The 19,800-nt window shown below is 41.0% G+C and overlaps 1 protein-coding gene across 2 annotated transcripts in view; it reads left to right on the forward strand.

Annotated features, from left to right (window-relative positions):
• Window positions 1-421: 421 nt before the first annotated feature.
• Window positions 422-19,800, forward strand: part of LOC137094824 (lipolysis-stimulated lipoprotein receptor-like) — a 40,483-nt gene continuing 21,104 nt past the window's right edge. For both annotated transcript variants that reach the window (XM_067460698.1, XM_067460699.1), the window contains exons 1-2: window positions 422-562; window positions 10,060-10,401. In XM_067460698.1, coding sequence (XP_067316799.1) covers window positions 508-562; window positions 10,060-10,401 — 397 coding nt within the window. In that variant the 5' untranslated portion in view covers window positions 422-507. The remainder of the gene's footprint in view (window positions 563-10,059; window positions 10,402-19,800) is intronic.

The following is a 19,800-nucleotide window of genomic DNA, read 5'->3' on the forward strand; positions in this document are numbered from 1 at the left end:
CAATGCCCTGCTAAACAGCACCTGGGCGAGTCCACTTTCGGAAGGAAGGAGGGGAGGGCGGGGAAGGAGGCAATGCAAAGCAGGGGTCACAAAGTTTCTCCTTGCCCTTCCCCCTTTTCCTCAAGGAACTTGGCGCATTCCGACTTCCCACTACATTCCAAGGAGGAGGGAGGTGGAAACCATCTCCATTAGGTGGAGGCTGTTGTCCTCCCGGTTTGCTAAAGAGAAGTCCGAAAGTGTTTTGGTTTCTGTCTCCCCCCCCCCCCTTCTTTTGGGAGTTGGTAGTTTCCACTCTTGGGCGAGGCGCTGCACCTGAGCCGCTTGCAGAGTTCAGAGCGGCGTTTCGAAGTTGGCGGAAGGAGAGTGAGGGGCGGCTTTGTGGTGGACGAGACCACTGGGAGAAGTTGGAAAGGGGGGAGGGGAAGGTCCGAACCCGCCTTTTCGCCACCCCTTTCCTTTTGTTTGGGACCGACCTTCAAGTCCGAGGAAAGAAGGCAGACGCTGAGGATGAAGCCTCGGCCGGCCATGCTGCTCTGGCTGTGGATTGGCGCCTGGCTCTCAGGTAAGAACTTGACATGGTGCCGCCTGGGATCACAACTCCCATCATGTCAGGATGAGGGGAGTTGCAGTCCAGGATACTGTTTGGCTAAGGGTGTTGTAAGGTTTCCATTACAAGAGTTTCAAACAATATATATCTCAAGCATGAGGAAACTTGGGCCCTCCAGGTGTTTTGGACTTCAACACCCACAATTCCTGGCCTCAGGCCCCTTCCCCCTTCCGCTTAAGCGGCTGAGGGGGGAAAGGAAAGGGCCTGAGGCCAGGAATTGTGGGTGTTGAAGTCCAAAACACCTGGAGGGCCCAAGTTTCCTCATGCCTGAGATATAACATGATATATTTCCTATAATCTTTACTGTTTAAATGAGGTTTTGAATTTTTTGTGTTGTTTCCTTTATCTATAGCCACTCCATGATGTTTGTCATCACTGTCAACACATTATCTTACTTAGAAACTGATCCATTTTAGTGGTAATTATTAATCAAGTCAATTAACAAGTACCGATTATAAATGTTATAACCGTACCAACACAAACAGCGTCAGCAGTCCACTTCTGTTCTGATTAAACCTCATTGGAGGCTGGATGGCCATCTGTCAGGGGTGCTTTGACTGTGTCTTCCTGTCTGAAGGGGGTTGAACTAAATACCCTTTGGAGACACATCCAGCCTCCAGAGAGGCTGGATGGACATCTGTCAAGAGTGCTTTGACTGTGTCTTCCTGCCTGGCTGAAGGGGGTTGGACTAAATGCCCTTTGGAGTCGTATCTAGTGGTGTCTGGGTTTTGTTTTTGTTTTTTGAACTGAGGGTGGTTGTCTGTCTGTTGAGAAAGCATAGACTGTGTCTTCCTGCCTGGCTGAAGGGGGTTGGACTAAACACCCTTTGGAGCCACTTCCAGCTTCTCTGGAGGCTTGATGGACATCTTTCGGGGGTGCTTTGACTGTGTCTTCCTGCCTGGCTGAAGGGGGTTGGACTAAATACCCTTTGGAGACACATCCAACCTCTCTGGAGGCTGGATGGACATCTAGCAGGGGTGCTTAGACTGTGTCTTCCTGCCTGGCTGAAGGGGGTTGGACTAAATGCCCTTTGGAGTAATACCCAGTGGTGACTGGGTTTTTTTTTTGAACTGAGGGTGGTTGTCTGTCTGTTGATACATGGGGGTTCTGTGTGAGTACTTTGGTCCAATTCTATCATTGGTGGGGTTCAGAATGCTCTGTGATTGTAGGTGAACTATAAATCCCAACAACTCACAAATGTCAAGGTGTATTTTCCCCAAACCCCACCAGTGTTCACATTTGGGCATATTGAGTATTCATGCCATGTTTGGTCCAGATCCATCCTTGTTTGAGTCCACAGTGCTCTCTGGACATAGGTGAACTACAACTCCCAAACTCAAGGTCAATGCCTATCAAACCCTTCCAGGATTTTCTGTTGGTCATGGGAGTTCTGTGTGCCAAGTTTGGCCCAATTCTATCATTGGTGGGGTTCAGAATGCTCTGTGATTGTAGGTGAATTATAAATCCCAGCAACTACAACTCCCAAATGTCAAGGTCTATTTTCCTGAAGCTCCACCAGTATTCACAGTTGGGCATATTGAGTATTTGTGCCAAGTTTGGTTCAGATCCATCATTGTTTGAGTCCACAGTGCTCTCAGGATGTAGTTGAACTACAACTCCCAAACTCAAGGTCAACACCCATCAGGTCCTCCCAGTATTTTATGTCAGTCATGGGAGTTCTGTTTGCCAAGTTTGGTTTGGTTCCATCGTTGGCGGAGTTCAGAATGCTCTTTGTTTGTAAGTGAACTATAAATCCCAGCAACTACAACTCCCAAATGACAAAATCAATCCCCCCCAACCCCACCAGCATTCAAATTTAAGCATATTGGGTATTTGTGCCAAATTTGGTCCAGTGAATGAAAATACAACCTGCATATCAGATATTTACATTACAATTCACAACAGTAGCAAAAATACAGTTATGAAGTAGCAACAAAAATAATGTGATGGTTGGGGGTCACCACAACTGAGGCACCGTATTAAGGGGTTGCAGCATTAGGAAGGTTGAGAAACACTGCTCTACTGTAATGTGCAGCACTGTAATTCGGAAGCAGTAACACTGCAGTCTTATCTGCTGGCCAAGATCCATTTGGAATGCCCTGTTTCCTCTTCATTGGTCCTTACTTGTCTAGCCACATTGTTTCACCAGATACTGTGGGAAGGCCAAGGAGTGACCACATTATTAAGTCTGTTCCAGCACTTTAGACCAACAGAGCCTTCCATTCATTTTTTCCTTTCCTTTTGAAATCTTTAAGCCCTGTCTTTCCCCCAACCCTCCTGGGCACATCTTGGGCTGAAGATCTTGACTGCTTCCCTTCCCACCTATTTCAGCTTAAGCCTTTGTCTCTCTTGCTCTCCCTTTTGTTGTTCAGTTTCCTGCTCACAGCACAAACATCTCTGCTGTTTTTTTAAAAAATCCTCTACTATGTCAGGAAACACAACAGCTGCATATTCTTCCAACTACCTTCCCAAGTTGGTGCAAATTGTCCCTTGATGGAGAACAAGAGGATCCTTGGGAGAAATCGTGACTGGCTCGGTTTCTCAGAGGATTTAAAAGACAATATCTTTAGTTTGTTGTTTATTTGTTCATTCACTTCCGACTCTTCTGTGACCTCCTGGACCAGCCCACACCAGAGCTCCCTGTTGGCCGTGGCCACCCCCAGCTCCTTCAAGGTCAGGCCAGTCATTTCAAGGATACCATCCATCCATCTTGCCCTTGGTCAGCCCCTCTTCCTTTTTCCTTCCATTTTCCCCAGCATCATTGCTTTTTCTAAGCTTTCCTGTCTTCTCATGATGTGGCCAAAGTACTTCATCTATGTATTGTCAAAGGCTTTCATGGCCGGAATCACTGGGTTGTTGTAGGTTTTTTCAGGCTATATGGCCATGTTCTACAGGCATTCTCTCCTGACGTTTTGCCTGCATCTATGACAAGCATCCTCAGAGGTAGTGAAGTCACTACCTCTGAGGATGCTTGCCATAGATGCAGGCGAAACATCAGAAGAGAATGTCTCTAGAACATGGCCATATAGCTCGAAAAATCCTACAACAACCTACTTCACCTTTGCTTCTAATATCCTTCCCTCCAGTGAGCTTTATTTCCTGAAGTATGGACTGGTTGGATCTTCTCGCAGTCCAAGGCGCTCTCAGTCTTTAGTTTGGTACTTAGAAATCCTACCTACATGTGGTAAAAAGCCTTTAGATTCTAAAGCACCTGTCCTCCAGGTTGGTTATACTACAACTCCCATTTCCTCCAACTACCAAGATATGCTGCTGGAATTATGGAGGTTGTAGTCTAACACACTGCTCTGATGGAGAGAATATATAACATTAATCTTCAGGTTAGAAACAACAACTGTGCATCACTCAGGATCTGGGGATCTGTTTAAGTCTCATTGGGTCATTAACCATTAAACAGCAATAGCTCTTAAGTTGTTCCAGGATTTGAGGATTGAGGCTGATTTCTGGGATCCAAAGATAACATTATCTTGGTGTTAAGTTTACATCTGCTGATATGTTCTTTGCAGGCCCGTAGCCGGGGGGGGGGGGGGGGGTCCGCGAGAAGGCTTTATTGGTACATTATTTAAACTGTTATGTTTATTCATATCATGATCTGATCACCGTGATCAATATATCCCATATGCATGGGGGTATTGGGATAATGATACAAAAGGTTTTCTAGGGTAGATCCTGAGCCCTCCTCCCTGAATCAAACTCAGCCCCCCCCCCCCCCGGAATCAAAATTCTGGCTACGGGCCTGGTTCTCTGTATGTCTCCACGCCCCTCCAAGGTCCAGAAAGATCTGCAAATAGTTGTTGTTCTATCCGTAACCTTTTCCTGCAATCCCAATTTTCTGACCTCTAGAAGCCCCCGGTGGCGCAGTGGGTTAAACCGCTGAGCTGCTGAACTTGCTTACCGAAAGGTTGCTGGTTCAAATTTGGGGAGCAGGGTGATCTCCTGCTGTTCGGCCCAGCTTCTGCCAACCTAGTAGTTTGAAAATATGCAAATGTGAGTAGATCAATAGATACTGCTTCTGCGGGAAGGTAACGGCACTCCATGCAGTCATGCTGGCCACATGATCTAGGAGGTGTCTGCGGACAACACCGGCTCTTTGGTTTAGAAATGGAGATGAGCACCAACCCCCAGAGTTGGACACAACTGGACTTAATGTCAGGGGAAAATCTTTACCTTAGGGAATGCTGGAGTTTTTTTCATAGCAAACGTTGCCATATTTGGTCTTTGTGTGGCACACTTCCTTTTGTTTGTGCCTAAAGATCAAGCTCCAGGTGTGTCTGACTGTGGGGAACGTTTCTCCCAAAAGGTGACGTTTCATTCAAGATGACGTCTCATTCTGGTTATGACACACACTTCTGCCGAAACTCCCCGTCCTTTGTGGGAGGAAACTGATCCCAGTATCAACCCCCTTTTAAAGCTGGAATGAAACCACAGGAACAAATAAAAGGAGCAGGAAAAATGTTGATGCAGGCAGTGAATAAGGGGATTGTCTTGTATCAAAGGTTTGGTTGAAAATTTCTGTCCTGCTCACTCATCTCATAGAACATGTAGAGTATAAAAAAGTGTTTCTTATTGTAGTAAATAAATAACTTCTCAATGTGCAGAGCATCGTATCTTAAAATCAACTTGCTTGTTTTCAGCATCAAAACTGAAAAGGGCTCTATTTGAGATTTCCTTGCCTTCAAAAGTTAGAAAGCTGTCAACAGCTAGAGAGTCCTCTGATATACCCTTCTTGAGAAGTTTTTAAGTGTAACTCCAGGCATATATTGGTTTGGATAGCATAGAGAGTGGTTAACATCCATATGATGTTTCTTTTGCTGTCTGTTCCCCTTTCAGTACCTGTGTTAATTGGATTTTGAACATTTTGGCTTGCTGTGGATACAAAGATTGGTGAGAATGCTTCAGTGGAGACATGTTTTCCCCATGAAAACTCTTCCAGGAGTGCATTTCTCTTCCTAGGGGTACATTTTGCACACTTCCTGTTGTCTCACCCTTTCTTAACTATGAGTCGTTTGTAAGGTGGATGTTTGTAACTTGAGTGCTGCCTGCATTTGATTGTTTATGGCAATGAAGAGGACCAAGTGCATTGGCCCTTTAAAGGCAACCCTTATAACCTCGAAGCCGATTTCTCAAATGAGGCGGGGATGACATACAACAAACCTGTATTTGCAAATAGAGAGATCTGCTGGTGACTTCATAGAAGGAAAGCAGCACACCGAATGAGGTTTCACATGGCATTCTTAGTTTTGCAGGAACAATTTCACACCTCTAAACAACCTTCTGTCCCCCTGCCATCTTTCCTTTCAATTCCCATTTCATCCTCCTATGGTACCTTTGATTAAATCAGTGTTTCTCAACTTTTCTAATGCCATGACCCCTTAATACAATTAGCCAACATGCCCAAATTTGAATACTGGTGAGGTTGTGGAGAAGGATTGATTTTGTCATTTGGGAGTTGTATTTTCTGGGATTTTTAATTAACCTACAATCAAAGAGCGACTCCCAGTGTCCCGACTCCCAGGTTGAGAAATGCTGGATTAGATGCTTATCAAAACAGTTCCGGAAAGCAAATCCTGATGGTATATTGATATACCCTGATGGTATATCAATATACCACCGGGGCCTTTTTTTCTCTTTCTTTGAGGCATCCATTTTGGTCCAATCCATCAAACACTATTTTGTTTGAACTGTCTACATCTAAGACTGGCTTTTTGGGTTTATCGTCTTGTCCACCTGTGTGATTTCCTTGGCTTGACATTCCCAGACCTCCGTCTTTCACGTATCTAAGGAAGTGATGGGCTGTTTACTGCTGGGTTCTGTTTCCTTGCTTGTGTTTCATTGCCCTGTCAAGCCTGTTTTTTCTCATGGCAGTGTCCAACACTAAAGACTAAGGCTATTTGTAATCAAACTCACTCTTCATACTATTGCTATTTATGAATCAGATTAAATAAAATTAAATCAGGTGTTCCTTGTCCCCTTCAGCACCATGAATGCTCATGCAGAAAGACTGGGAACACTACAGGAGTCTGAGGGTTTTTTTTATTTTTTTCTTTTGCATTTCCCTTATGTTTAGTAATTCCCCTGTCAAGCTATGAAATGTTATGAGTTCTATATGGGAGCATATTATGGATGGTGGAATAATGATACGTTAATCTATTTGTCCTTCAACAATCAATTTAGTTTCTTTGCTAGGCAGAAAGGAAGAAAAGCCTCGTTCTTTGCAAGGCAGATACGAATGAAGAAGAGCGATAGATAATTACTGTGTTTCCATTTTCCATCAGTGTATTTGGTGGTAAGGTTAAAAAAATACACTACACCAAGAGTCTAGAAGTCTCTGTATGTCTCCTTGCCCCTCCAAAGCAAATACAGTCCAGAAAGATCTGCAAATGGTTGTTGTTTTATCCGTAACCTTTTCCTGCAATCCCAGTTTCCTGACCTCTAGGAGCCCCTGGTGGTGCAGTGAGTTAAACTGTTGACCGAAAGATTGCCGGTTCAAATCCCAGGGAGCGGGGTGAGCTCCTGCTGTTAGCCCCAGCTTCTGCCAACCTAGTAGTTCAAAAAAATATTGAAATGTGAATAGATCAATAGGTACTACTTCTGCGGGAAGGTAACAGCACTCCATGCAGTCATGCTGGCCACATTCTCTAAGAGATGTCTACGAACAATGCCGGCTCTTCAGCTTAGAAATGGAGATGAGCACCACCCCGCAGAGTCGGACACGACTGGAATTAATGTCAAGGGAAAACTTTACCTTTACTTTAGAGAATGCTGGATTTTTTTTCATAGCAAAGGATGCCGTATTTGGGCCCTGTATGGCACGCTTCCTTGTATTTGTGCCTAAAGCTTAATCTCCAATATGTCTGACATTTGGTGGAAAGGTTCAAAAATACAGTACACCTGTTTTTGGCCACCATGGAAATTCAGAGTGTTTGAATGTGCACCAGAAGGAAGTAAAGATCTATGCAGGCACACTTATAAACAGGCAAACAAGGGTGTAGCCACAGTGATAAAAATCTTGAGCTGACCAGATGTAAGTGCTCTGCAAAACTGGAAAACCTGTTGTAAAGGTATCTCTATAAACCTACTTACATGGATTGGCTAATGAGTAGGAAAGCTGCTGGGAGGGATGGAAATAGCAATTTCTGGGTTAACAGGCAAATGACTTGGAGGTTATTGCTCCACTTGGTAAAAATGTCGTTGGTACAAAGTGTGTCCGACTTTCACATTCCCACGTGTAAGATTTGACCTACAAGTCCTTTCAGCTCTGTGTTGAAGAAAAGAGTTCTCGTGTTAATGGATGCCTACAAATGCTTGCTGTTTCTTTCCTTTCACGCCAGCATTTTCTTCTATGAGAGAAGCTCATGCAGATTTGAATTATCTGGTTCTACCTTCTGGCAGCTAGTTTAAATATATGAATAAACACAAAATGTTTCTTTTACCTATCAATGTATAACATTTTTTTTCCCACTGGACACCAGGACACTTGTATTTTACTGTTTCTGAATATGCTTTTGTTGCTATGTGGCAGTAAAACTGTATAGAGATTTTAAATTTCCAATAGGTCCGGCTATTTCGTGTGCAATCCATCAAATCTGATTTATGAAGGCAGGTTCAAATTATAATACCTAAGCATACAGAAATCATGGATGACCATGACACTTTACACTTGCTTGGGTGAATAGTAGTTTTCACAAAAGAGGAATCAGAGTGGCAAAAGCTGCTGAATTTTGAATTGTGGAGCTAAGATGGTTTCTCTAAAACCAAGCTACTTACAACCATGAGAAAAAAATTGCTGTGAAGGAAAACAAAATGTAAATATTCTTGAACCAACTGATTGGTTCATAGTGACAGATTTGCCTGTATGTATGTGTTACAGCAAAATAATAATAATCATGGTACGGATTGGTGAAAGCTGGCTTCGTGTTCAAATCTGCCTCTGTTAGTAATATCTAGTTTCTTAACTGGCTGCATACCACAGATTTAACCTATGATTAATTGTGGGTTTTTAAACTCTGGCTTATTTTTAAATGATGAGGTTTTATGTCTGAACCTGAAACTATTACTTGATCTTGCTTATTTTCCCAACTATCTGCTAAGAAGTGGAAGCTAACAAAGGGACGAGACTAGAAACTGCAAAACTCAAAAAGAAACATACTTATTGGGCATTATAATACATCATGGTTTTGTATTGATTATGATTTGTTTACTGTATATACTCAAGTATAAGCCTAGTTTTTCAGCCCCCTTTTTAGGCTAAAAAAGTTTCCTTCAGCTTATACTCAAGTCAAGTTTATTTATTATTTTATTCTGTTATTAGTATTATTTTTATTACATTTCTTATTTTACTCTATTATTACATTTGCATTATTTACTCTATTATTATTATTATTATTATTATTATTATTATTATTACATTTATTATTTTACTCTATTATTATTGGAAGGTTACGTAAGCACATTTACATTGAAGAAAATTAGAATAATGGTTTAATCAGAGTTGGGTAGGGAGCACAGAACTCCCATGTTACACCAGCTCCACTGGCTGCCAGTTTGCTACCGGGCACAATTCAAAATGCTGCCTTTGGCCTATAAAACCCTAAATGGCCCCAGACTGATTTACCTGTTTGAACGCATCTCCCCCTATGAACCATTGCGGAGATTAAGATCCTCCGGGGAGGCCCTGCTCTCCGTCCCGCCATTGTCACAGGCTTGATTGGTGGGGACAAGAGACAGGGTCTTCTCAGTGATTGCCCCCTGGCTATGGAACTCCCTTCCTGGTGAGATCAGATCAGCCCCCTCCCTCCTGTCCTTCAGAAGGATGGTAAAAACTTGGTTGTGGGACCAAGCTTTCGGGACAGTGCAATAAGGCAGCGATAAGAAACTTTACCAGGCCAATTTAGATTTGATGCAGATGACTAAGATGGTTTAAATATTGTATTTTAATATTTTGATAAATGTTTTTAATGTTTATTTATACTCATATGAATTCTTGTCCCGACATTGAATTTTTGCCGTATATAAGCTGTGTTCCGCCCTGAGTCCCCTTCGGGGTGAGAAGGGCAGAATATAAATGTTTTAAATAAATAAATAATAAATAATCTTAAATAACAGTTTTATGTAAATACACAAAAACATTTAACCTACTGATGATTATCAGTAGCAGCTACATTTCTCACCCTCAGCTTATACTCGAATCAATACATTTTCCCAATTTCTTGTGGTAAAATTAGGTGCCTCGGCTTATATTTGGATTGGCTTATACTCGAGTATATATGGTATTTGCCCTATTTAAGCAATAAAACATGCCATATACTAATATATAACCACAGTCAGTGAATGAATAAAATGACGATGCATTTTAGATGAAGACATGTGACATTGAGTTTAAGATTTCTGGTTCAGGATCTCTGCCCTGTTTGACTGTCTGCTCCCATCTTTAGATCCTGCCGCCACAATAGACGTCACAGTCCAGAATCCCTTCAACATAGCCATCCTGTTTCAGCCAGTCGTTCTGCAATGCAACTACCAGACCTCATCTACCCAGCCACCGATTGTCTTGTGGAAATACAGATCTTATTGCCGGAGCCGCCTGGCAGACGCTTTTAATCCCAGTGGTCAGGAGACCCAGATCACCAACCAGCTGCAGCAGACCAACCCTGGATACAATCCCTATGTGGAGTGCCAGGACAGCTCCCGGACCGTGCGTGTGGTGGCTACCAAACAAGGAAACACAGTGACTCTTGGGAACTACTACCAGGGTCGGCGCATCACCATAACCAATGGTAAGTGTGAAATACCAGTGGCTGGTATGTGTGTGCCTAATACTGAAAGTCATGAAATATTGTTCTGACTCATAGCAAGTATGGTATCTACTGTAACACTTTGATACCACTTTAACTGCCATGATTTGTATTTTGTGTTTTAGTCTAGTGAGGCACTAGAACCCTCTAGCACAGAAATCTTAAGCTTCAAATCCCAGGCTTCATATTTGAAGTGGGATCAAAGTGCAATAATTGTGTAGTGTGAAAGAGTGATTAACTTGATTTGTATCCCACACTGTGAAGGAACTTTGGTTGGATAATTGCATCAGTTTTAATTGATTGGTTGTGCACAATTTATTTAATGTGATTATGGTGAAGGAAAAAAGTGTTCTTTGTTTTTATATGGAACATAAGTATCACTGCAGGGATAAATCTTAAAACAGGCACGCCTTTCTGTGACAAAAGAAGAATGCCTCCAATTTATAAGTACTTTACCTTTTAAAGAAAGTTCTGTGTACAAGGCGTTAAAGCTAAAATAAGTGAGAAAATTGTCAAGATGACATAAAAGCACTGCCTGATGTTTTGTATGTGATCCATCAAGTGTTGCTTCTAATGCTGTTGTAATATGATTCCTCACAAATCCCACAGTGTCTTTGAGGCTATTGTTTACAATATTTTAAAATGCTTTCTTAGAAAATTGTTCAGAGCAGCCTCGTTTTAGCAACAAAGAGTGTGAGTTGGGACCTTGTGGCTGCAATTCGTTCCTGTAGTTACTCTGCCGTGTGTCTGGATTTTTGGTGTTCAGTTCTTGCAGTTCTTCTGACATCTTCTGCAGTGTTGCTACCTGTTGCATTTCACGGCCCTTCCTGTTAATGTTTGTTAATAACTATTCTGGGAAGAGCAGTGGGATGTGCATCTCATAAAAATATTTTTAACAGTCATTGTTTTTGTTGTCTCTGTACCCCTTTCTCTCATTCCACTCTATTCTTTGCAAAGTAGACGCTGTCCAACCCACAGTATGGTTTTAAGCATCTCTGAGGTGTATTATGTGAAACGCTTTAAACACTGGAGAAGCTGTATTATATTCCTTCCTCTGCTTTTCTGTTTGTGTTTCTCCTTTGTTTAGGAGCCTTTCAACTTTTATCTAACTGCAGCATGGAGAATAAGGAAGGCAAAGCTCCAGAGTTTATCAGTTTCTCTTTGAGCAACTGGGTGTGACCAAATTCCTCCACCTAATTGTGTCCTAGTTTCCCGGTTGTTTAGAGGATGATAAGTCAGTGTGGTATAGTGGTTCGAGCTTTTAAGTAGGACTTGGGAGGCCAGGGTTTGAATTCCTGTTCAGCCACTGAAACCCTCTGACTGACTTTGAGCAAGTCACACTTTTTGTCCCAGAGAAAATTACCGTTGAACAAATTCTACCAAGAAAACAGATAGCTTTGCTTTAGAATCTCTATAAAATAGAAATGTCTTAACAGAATGCTAAAAAAAATGGCCAGAATGCTAAAATAACATATAAAATGGCCCTTTTCCTATTTAAAGCAACACAGTTGAGAACTGTATATTTGAAGTCGATTGGAATAAACTGTAGAAGTGACCTTGTTAACAGCTTGTTTATTTTCACTTTTGTTGTACTGTGGGTTGTATGCTGTATGTGTAAAATGTGTTTGTCAAAGGTTTTGATACGGCCGATGGGCTAATCAATAAAATGTACCGGTATTTATTTGCTGATTCTTCTAGGACAGTGATTCTCAACATTCCTAATGTAGTGACCCCTTAATACAGTTCATCACATTGTAGTGACCCCCCAACTATAAAATTATTTTTGTTGCTACTTCATAACTGTAATTTTGCTACTATTATGAATCATAATGTAAATATCCGATATGCAGGATGTATTTTATTCACTGGACCAAATTTGGCACAAATGCCCTCTACGCCCAAATTTGAATACTGGTGGGATTGACATTGATTTTGTCATTTGGTAGTTGGAGTTGCTGGGATTTATAGTTCAATTAAAATCAAAGAGCATTCTGAACTCTAATGATGGAATTGAACCAATCTTGGCACACAGAATTCCCATGACCAACAGAAAATACTGGAAGGGTTTGGTGGGCATTGACCTTGAGTTTGGGTGTTGTAGTTAGATCACCTACATCCAGAGATCACTGTGGCCTTAAACAATGGTGGATCTGAACCAAACTTGGCACAGATACTCAATATGCCCAAATGTGAACAATGGTGGATTTTGGAGAAAACATACCTTGACATTTGGGAGTTGTAGTTGTGAGATTTATAGTTTACCTTCAATCAAAGAGCATTCTGAGCCTACCAACGATAGAATTTGGCCAAACTTCCCACACAGAACCCCTATGACCAATGGAAAATACTGGGTTTTCTGATGGTCTTTGGCAACCCCTCTGACACTCCCTCATGAACCCCTCACGGTCCCGACTCCCAGGTTAAGAAACACTGTTCTAGGACCTAGGTCAAAACAAGTGCTCATGCAATGCACTCGGGATATTTTGCTCAATTCAACTTTGCAAGCATAGGTAGATCTTCTGCCACAAGGTTTTTAGCTTCCCGCAAAATGAATATTCATTTAGAATACTATTTGACTATCCCACTTCTGCTACCCTTAAGAAGAATATATATTAGGGCTAGGTTTGAGCAACTCGGTATTATGATGCAAACCGGTTGCTACTGTAACATCCCAAGAAGTGAGAGATTCTGCGTATGGGGAGAACAAACTGTGGAAGATATCGAACATTTCTTGATTGACTGTCCAGCATATATATTGAACTGCAATACAGATATCTACATCCAATATTATTGACCTTGAAGGAGCTGGGGGTGGTGACAGCTGACAGGGAGCTCTGGCATGGGCTGGTCCATGAGGTCACAAAGAGTCGGAAATAACTGAAAGAATGAACAACAAATTATCCAACTGCAGGTCCCCCAACAGAAATAATCTTTTGACATTCCTCTTGCAAGGACAGGAAAGATCCACCATAATCAGAGTAAGCCTTTTTATTCTGTAAGCTATCAAGAAAAGAGCACATTTCCTGAAAGAAGAATCAGGAAAATAAGATTCTGACTTTAAACAGAAGGTCAGCTGCTGTCCTCTCCTTTTTGCCTTGACTTTTACTCGTGTTGTATTTTGAAATGGTCATATGACCGGTCAAATAAATAAATAAATAAATAAATAAATATTATTATTATTTTAAGTTTTGTTGTACTGTGGGTTGTATGCTGTATGTGTTAAATGTGTTTGTCAAAGGTTTTGATACAGCCAATGGGCTAATCAATAAAACGTACTGGCATTTATTTGCTGATTAATCTCAGGTATCCTTTAAAAATATATAAACAGATCATGCTGCAGAGGTAAACATATTTGGTAAGGGGTTAGTTCAGACAGTCATAGTGGGACTTTTGTCCAAGTAAAATAATGAAATCCACATGTATACACTCTCAAACAATGTTGGATGGCCTTGCTTTATTTGTGCATTTATTTAAAAAGCTCCATCAACAGCAAGGATTTGAGGGAGGAACCAAAACAAGAACAAACAACCTACGCTCTTCTCCCAGGCCAATAGTTCATGGCAAAAACCTAGGGTGTGTGATAACATGTTTCAAAACAAGTGGGGATAGTCAAAGTCTGGAGCTTTATGTGGAGTCCTCTCTCTTAACTCCCTGCAAACCTACAGTGTGATTAACAAGAGATTTTTCTCCTGTGCCACAAGGAAATCTTGATTCATGATGTGTAAAAAATTTTTTGTAAGCACCTGCATTTCTCTCTTTCCTGCTTTATCTTTTATTTTACTGTCTGTAAATGCACAGGGTGCATTCAGTGGTGGAATCTGATTGGCTGTTCTACAAAAGTGTCATAGGTAATAATTTTAAGAACTTACCTTAATTATGCACTTGCAATGCACTTTCCATTCTTACAGCACTTTCTACACTTGAAATTGCAGATCAAGCAGGAGAGATATAGAGTCTATTTCCAATTTTCTGTAACTTGGGCTGGTTAGGTCATGGAATAACATGCTTCTCATTGTTATTTGTATTGTTACCTGACTTTTTTCATTGAATTAAAGGCAGCATAAATCACTGCTTTTCTTGTATCTTCAAAACAACCCTGTGAAGTAAAAGGATGAGAGAATGATTGTCCCAAAGTTGGACAGTGAGTTTTATGTTTCCTTGAGTTTGAACTCCAGTTACCAATCTAAAATTCTAGTTGTTATCACATATGACTTCAAAACTATAATAACAAAGGATGGTGAAGTGGACAATCAGAAGCAAGATGTAGACCAGCAAATAATTGTGCTTTCATCACCTGCAATTGCATTATTAAGGGGACAGCTAGAGAGAGTTCCTAGAACAACCAAATTTCTCATTGATACAAGAGATCAGAGATAGCATTTATATTATCTTCTGTAGTATTTTACATACAGGTACAACTAACGAGTACCTGTTGCTTTCACATTGTTGGAACATTGCTGCAAATGCTATGCTAGCAAATTTAGATGACTGAATTCCTTCTCCTGCTCTTATAACTGCTTACATGATGTATTTAAACTGAAAAAAGTTAAATTAGGACAGACAAAATATACCTTCTGTGAAAATGGGCTGAGTTAGCTTCCCTAGACTAATTATGTCTCATCTAGGACTGTGCAAGCTGATGAACTAGCAATTTATTCTGATCTTACGGTATTTAATGGCTTGAAGCACCCAAGTAATTGTTGTTTTACCTGATCCAACTTGAAGCCTTAGGGCAAAAAGATTGAAGTTCAAACCAATTGAGAAAAATCACAAAATAACTATTCCCTGCATTTTTCTTTTGATGTATTACTTAGCTGTATGTTGCTTGCTTCATATCTCCATCTTTTTTCCCATGTGAAAAGACATAGGTTTATTCCAACTATTGAACAGGATGAGGAGGCTATTTCTGGGAAAGTAGTGGGGAAAGTGGCTGGATCATGAGTTACTTAGGCGATCCCTCATAACCCTAGGATGATGGTCCTCCAAGTGTACTGTCTTGGTGGTGGGTCCATAGGTGGCTGTGGAGCCCTATTATTGATCCATATGTTCTCCCACAGTGAAGACATCGGTTTCCAGGTGGAAGGTGGTCCTGGTCAGGGTTGGCTTGATCGCGCCTTCCTCTTGGCGTGTCTCTCTCTCTCTCTCTCTCTCTCTCTCTCTCCATTCATTCCTCTTTGATTTCTGCAGCACTGCTGGTCACAGCTGACCTCCAGTTAGAGCCTTCAAGGGCTAGGGCTTTCCAGTTTTCTGTGTCTATGCTACAGTTTTAAAGGTTGGCTTTAAGTCCATCATGTCCACCAACATTATGTTTCCCTTTCTTGAGTTTGGAGTATAGTAACTGCTTTGGGAGATGGTGATTGGGCATTCGGACAAGTTGGCCAGTCCAGCTGAGTTTATGGCATAGGAGCATTGCTTCAATGCTGGTGGTCTTTGCTTCTTCCAGCACACTGACTTTTGTCTGCTTGTCTTCCCAAGAGAGTACCCGAAGAGTAACATTGAAGAACTGTATCAGCCAATGGGACAGTCCTTGGTGGCTTCAGTGTTGTCGCTGAGCCTAATATTCCTTGTTTTTCATCTGAGAAGTAGAACTTTACTTTCTTAGTATGTATCAGTTCAGCTCCCAGAAACTTGAGTTGGCATGAACAATATTAATAAATCATGGGAGCTGTAGTCCAAACTATATGGTACGCTGCAATTTGTCCGCATATTGTGGTTAGAACATGTGTTTTGTTCATTAATTTAGAATATTTGCTGATTGCCTCTTTGCTCTGAGAATGTGAAGTGAGTTCACCCACCAGTCTAACCTCTCCTCTCTTTATTAAATAGCAAACAAGCTTTTCTGCATAGTCCTTCATTTGCTCGGATCCTCCTCCACAGCGAGGTTCAAGGGGGGTGGAAGTGAGAAATCATCTCACATTGCCTGCTTTCTCTGTGAAGGAAGAGGAAGCAGCCCCCAATTAATATCTTTATAGGGTGAAGTGTTAGTGAACTTGCTTAGGTACCAGGTAACTTGGTGATTTCCAGCTTAAATTCCCTTGGAAGGATGTGTTGGTATGCCTCAGTAGGAGTTCTGGTTTTTCATGTTGTATTTCAAACAATGGCCCTTCCTCCAATTGAAATCTGCACAGTATCTTGCTGTTTAGAATTATAAACAGCAAGGATTCCAAAAATAATACAGGTTAAAATAGTGGCATGACTCTTCCCTCAGCTCTTCCCTCTTTTCCTCAAAGCCAGGACTTCAGGTTTTATTTTACCTAACCCAGTAGTGTTGTTAGAATATTGGCATTCATGGAATACACAAACCTGACAGATATCTGGGGTCTTGGGAAGAGGTAGTTGGTATGAGGAAATGTAATACAAGGGTGTGTTTAAAAGTAATACCTTCTTCGCTCTAACTTTTATTTCTTTCCCAGCAACTTGATAATGGGATAGAAGTAACCTTGTTCTAGTGATATAGTCTTTTCTTTTCCCCTGATTTGAACCATAATTTAAAGTTAAAAGAAAGAGTTGTTATTGAATTTTAGGCGAAAGAAGGTTGTGCACCTAAGGATATCCATAATAGCTTGAAGATAGTTTATGATTTGGCCCCTTCTGACTTTTACCTGTTTGGACCTCTGAAAGGCAAGCAACATGGTTTCAGATTCAGTGACCTGATTGACATTAAAACAGCTTTAAAATCATGGGTCATGAAGCAAAACCCTGCATTTTTCCAAAATGGTTTTGATGCCTGGGTTAAAGGATGGCGCAAATGTGTACAAATTGATGGTTACTATGTTGAATGGGAGTCCCTGGTGGTGCAGTGGGTTAAACCGCTGAGCTGCTGAACTTGCTGCCTGAAAGGTTGCCGGTTCAAAACCGGGGAGCAGGGTGAGCTCTTGCTGTTAGCCACAGTTTCTGCCAACCTAGCAGTTCAAAAACATGCAAATATGAGTAGATCAAAAGGTAATGATTTCGCGGGAAGGTAACGGTACTCCATGCAGTCATGCTGGCCACATGACCTTGGAGGCATCTATGGACAACACGGGCTCTTTGGCTTAGAAATGGAGATGAGCACCAAACCCCAGAGTTGGACATGACTGGACTTAATGTCAAGGGAAAACCTTTACCTATATTGAATGGTAGTTTTGTGCAACATCTGCTGTTATATGTTCATAACATTTTTATGATGCAAGAGGCAAAACTTTTTGATCCACCTGCGTCGTTAATTGTTTTGTTTGGTCTACCAACCAAAATTAATTGTATAATTATACAATTGTATAATTGTAATTGTTTGTACTATCATTGAATTTTGCCATTACTTATGTGTAAACTGCTTTGAGTCCCCCTCGGGGTGAGAAAAGTGGTATAGAAATACTGCAAATAAATAAATACCTAGTTCTCTACTGGTTTCTAATGTCTCCAGATAAAACTGCCACGATAATTTCAGATTTATTATATCCACAAGGATTGGAAGCTTTTATTCCCAAATCTCTCTCTTTTGCAAAGGTTGTGGGGCTGTTCTGAATCTTCAATGTCCTTTTGGTTTGAATAGCCAAGTTACTCAAACACTACTTGGTGTTAAAAGTAGGGTTTATGCCACAAATGAGGAATCTTTGTGTCATAGAAAGGATCACATATGAGGAAGTGGGAATAGGGGGAAAATCCTTTCCTAGAGATTCTGGTTGAACACTGTGCATGGAGTCTCAAAACACATATTATATTTTCCAAATTGTGCACTCCACATGAGCTCCTTCATGCTCTGGCCCCTCTCATATCTTGCTATCGGGTCTTTAAACTTTAGTCTGGGGGAGGTAGAGAATCATGATATTAGATAGCCTTGGTGAGTATGACCAATTTTGAGAAATGCTTGAAGATATATCCGAACAACACCTTTGGGGGGAGGGGGAGGTACATTCCCATCTCTGCCACAACTAGTAAGTGTGCGTCTCAGTATTAGCAACAAGCCTTTCCAGAGTTCTGTTGTTGTTCTTTACATGTAAGTGATAACAGGATGGTGGCCTTTGATATTGAATTAATTTGGGGGTCAGTTTTCTTGGCAAGGGCAATCCCCAATTGGTGAGGAGTTGTGAGTAAAGGGCAGTCTTGGTTGTGACCCCATATTTGTTCTGGTATGACCCTTTAATAGGAAGAGGAAAACACAAAAGATAACCTTTTCGTGTAACAATGTAGCATTCATTAAATTTCAAATTACTCCTATAGTCTTCAAGTTCTCAAAAGGCCTATCTGTTCGGTGTGTTTACGTGTTCAAAAAGTAAAGACATTTATTTGGTTAAAAATAGGTACCAACAATTGGTTGACAGTCTTAATAGCTTCTCTTTGTACCATGAATAGTACTTTACAGTTTGTTATAATTGGGCTGCTGTGAGTTTTCCGGGCTGTATGGTCATGTGCCAGAAGCATTCTTTCCTGACCTTTCACCCACATCTATGGCAGGCAACCCCAGCAGTTGTGAGGTCTGTTTGGAAACTAGGCAGGTAAGGTTTATATATCTGTGGAATGTCCAGGGTGGGAGAAAGAACTCTTGTCTGCTTGAGGCAAGTGTGAATGTTGCAATTGGCCACCTTGATTAGCATTGAATGGCGTTGCAGCTTTAAAGCCTGGCTGCTTCCTGTCTGGAGGAACCCTTGGTGTTCATTGGCCCTGATTGATTCTTGTCTGGAATTCCCAATTTTGAGTGTTTTTCTTTATTTACTGTCCTGATTTTAGAGGTTTTAAATACTAGTAGCCAGATTTTGTTCATTTTCTTGGTTTCTTCCTTTCTGTTGAAATTGTCCATGTGCTTGTGGATTTCAATGGCTTCTCTGTGTTATATGATATTATTATTATTATTATTAACTTTATTTGTACCCCGCTAGCATCTCCCGAAGGACTCGATGATATGGTGGTTGTTAGAGTGGTCCAGCATTTCTGTGTTCTTAAATAATATGTTTTGTCCAGGATGGTTCATCAAGTGCTCTGTTATGTCTGACTTCTCTGGTTGAATTAGTCTGTAGTGCCTTTCATATTCCTTGATTCGAGTTTGTTATAATGTTTATTGATTTCCAGGACAAAGGTAAGTTAGCACCGCTATGTTTTGAGAGTTATAACATGGGGAACTGCACTTGTGGAAGTGACAACTCAGTGAAAATTACAATACATGGGTGAAAAACCTACAGTTCTCAAGATGTTGTTGGACTACAGTTGACATATCTGATTATTGGCCATGCTGAATGTGCAGATAGGCTTTGGAGTCCGGCATTATAATCAGTAGTAAGTTTTAGATTTTCTACTCTTTCTATAACAACTGTTGGAAGAATTGTATTTTGTCAAGTACAATATCAAAGTTTCTTTTGCTAAGAATAAAATGTTGAAAGTTTCCTTGCATAACTTTGTATTCACGAA

The sequence above is a fragment of the Anolis sagrei genome, chromosome X (genome assembly GCF_037176765.1).
Source record: "Anolis sagrei isolate rAnoSag1 chromosome X, rAnoSag1.mat, whole genome shotgun sequence".
Lineage (NCBI taxonomy): Eukaryota > Metazoa > Chordata > Lepidosauria > Squamata > Dactyloidae > Anolis > Anolis sagrei.